At 56.7% G+C, this 2,450-nt stretch overlaps 1 protein-coding gene across 1 annotated transcript in view; it reads right to left on the bottom strand.

Annotated features, from left to right (window-relative positions):
• Positions 1–832: 832 nt before the first annotated feature.
• LOC114040711 (basic salivary proline-rich protein 1-like) overlaps positions 833–2,450 on the bottom strand; it is a 3,302-nt gene continuing 1,684 nt past the window's right edge. The window contains exons 3-5 of the mRNA XM_027858858.1: positions 2,240–2,400; positions 1,488–1,635; positions 833–1,120 (exon numbers count right to left, since the gene is read on the bottom strand). Of these exons, the coding sequence (XP_027714659.1) occupies positions 833–1,120; positions 1,488–1,635; positions 2,240–2,400 (597 nt within the window). The remainder of the gene's footprint in view (positions 1,121–1,487; positions 1,636–2,239; positions 2,401–2,450) is intronic.

The following is a 2,450-nucleotide window of genomic DNA, read 5'->3' as shown; positions in this document are numbered from 1 at the left end:
CTGATGCTGATTTTATCTTTTATTGAAATCCTTTTCTTTTTTCCACTAAATTCCCCAAATGCAAAGTGAAGCAAGCCTACAAGCATCTCTTGTCTAGAAACACTTTATCAAAGAAGATAAATTCCCTGTTAAATGTTGTGTCGAGAATCCAGGAAGGGGGCCATCAGCAGCGTCACGGGCAGCAGAGAGGGAAAGAAGGATGAAATCTGAGAAAAGACCATCAAGGTTGGCAGTTGAGAGATCACTGGCGACTTTGGAGAGGAAGGGATTATGAGGCTAGGGAGTCTGTAATCCTGGCCTATAGGCAGTGCGGTCAAGTGGTTAGAGAGTGGGTCTTCAAGCCAGGAAGGACTGGGTTCAAGGGCTGTCTCTGACACTGGCTGGCTGTGTGATTCTGGGTGAGTCACTTGACCTGCCTTGGTGGAATAATTAAATACACCACCTGAAGGCTGTTGAGCAGGACAGCGGCCTTTTCCTCCCCTCCTAGTTCTTCTGAGCCTTTAATCCGCACTCTACAGGGGTCTGTAAGACAGGGGTAGCCGTTTCCCTCTCCCTGGTCCAATCAACCTTTTGGCATGGCAACAGGGATCAAGACATGTGAAAGTTCCTTCCACCAAGAGAACTTCAATCTGAGACAGTAAGGGAGAGGTGCTGGGGACAGGGAGGGAATCACCAAACCATAGTTCTTCAGGGTGACCTGAAACCTTCTTCTTCCTCTACCTGACAGGTCACAGTCTGTGAAGAAATCATCCCACTTCTCATTTCTCCCCAAGAAATGACTGACAAATCATCCCACTTCCTTTTTTTCTCTTCCCTTTTAAGCATGAGACTCCTAGAAGGTCCGGGGGCCGTTGGGCCCAGCACAGAATTGCGGCCTCTGAGCAGGAAGGGAACCCCTCACCCCAGCCTCGCCTGGCCCCTTCTTTGCCATCCCAAGAAATGGCTCATCAGCCCCTCCCGCTGAGCACCTCCTCCCTCTGCAGCCCACGCCCTTTTGGGGCAGCTCTCTCAGCAGCCTCCTCACTCTCCTCCCCGGGCTCTCACTGCTGCCAGGGAGTTGGGGGATGCTGTGGCCTGCCCCAAGCCAGGGCTTTCTGGCTCCCACCAGAGAGATGGCTGGCTTGGAATCCGGTAGCCATGGTTTTGTGAGATTTAGAATTGGAAGAGGCCTGGTCCAATCTCCGGGTTTTACAGCCGAGAAAACGGGGTCTGGAGATGTTCAGTGATTTGTCTAAAGTCACACGGGTGACAGGATAGTCATGGGTTGGGGAGAGGGTGGACTTGGGATGTCATAGCGCATTCCCAGATGAGGAAATCCCTCCTTCAATGTACCTTCTGGGCAAGTGAGAGGGGAGGAGAAGAGAGGGAAGGGAGAGAGGGGAGGGGAGGGGAGGGAGAGAGGGGAGGGGAGGGGAGGGGGGGAGAGGGGGAGGGGAGGGGAGAGAGAGAATGTGGGAAACTCGGGAGAAGAACTGAAAGAGAATTGCCATGGGCCCTGGGGAGAGGGGTGTCTGGAAAGGCAGCCAGTGGCAGCTGGGGGTCCGAGCTGGAAGGGACCTCAGAAGCTGCCCGCCCGGTTGACTCACCTTCCAGGAGCTCAAACAGGTGCACAAACATGTGGCAGAGATCATGCGGCTAGAGCAGCCAAGGGCCTTCAGGCGCCAGTACGAATGCCTCATTTTACAGATGAGGAAACTGAGGCAAACAAGGCTAAGTGACTTACCCAGGGTCCCACGGCTAGTCAGAGTCTGAGGCTGGATTGAACTCCACGCCCCGCGCTCTGGCGGCCCCTCTCCTTAGTCATCCTCATCCTCTCACTTCTCCGGGATCCCACCCCGCTTCTCTCTCTATCCTCCTCCGCTCCCCTCCCCTCTCTCCCTCCTCTCTCTCCTGCTAGGAGGTGCAGTGGACAGAATATTGGCCCTGGAGTCAGCAAGACCTGACTTCAAACTTCCTTAACTAAGTTTCCTTCCAGGGTTGATGAAAGGCTCACATAGGCTATTTGTAAAGCACTGTGCCTGGCACATCCTGGGCGCTCACTAAATGCCTCTTCCCCACCCCTCCCCCCATCCCTATCTTCTCTCTTTCTGGCCCCTGCACTCCCCTCCCCTCCCCTCCTTTTTGCCCTCCTCCTTCCTCCCCTCCCCTCTCTTGTCCTCTTTTCCTTCTATCCTCCCCTCCCCTCCTTTCCTCCCCTCCCCTCTCCTGTCCTCTTTTCCTTCTCCCCTCCCCTCCTCACCCCTCCCCTGTGCGCTCTCCCTCCCGCTCCCCTCCCCGGCGCCAGGGGGCGCTGCAGGCCGGCCCCGTCGCCATGGTCACCGCCGGCTGCGCAGGGGGCGTTACGTAAAGCACGCAGCGTCCCCCGGGGGGCGGGGGCGGGCTGGGCGCCGGCGCCGGGCCCTGCGGAAGGCGCGTTAGTGAATCGGGGCCTCGGGCGCCCGGGATGGAGG

This window comes from Vombatus ursinus, unplaced genomic scaffold (genome assembly GCF_900497805.2).
Source record: "Vombatus ursinus unplaced genomic scaffold, bare-nosed wombat genome assembly UNPS02013931.1, whole genome shotgun sequence".
Classification (NCBI taxonomy): domain Eukaryota; kingdom Metazoa; phylum Chordata; class Mammalia; order Diprotodontia; family Vombatidae; genus Vombatus; species Vombatus ursinus.
The sequence above is the reverse complement of the archived record's forward strand: the minus strand, read 5'-3'. Positions and strand labels throughout refer to the sequence as shown.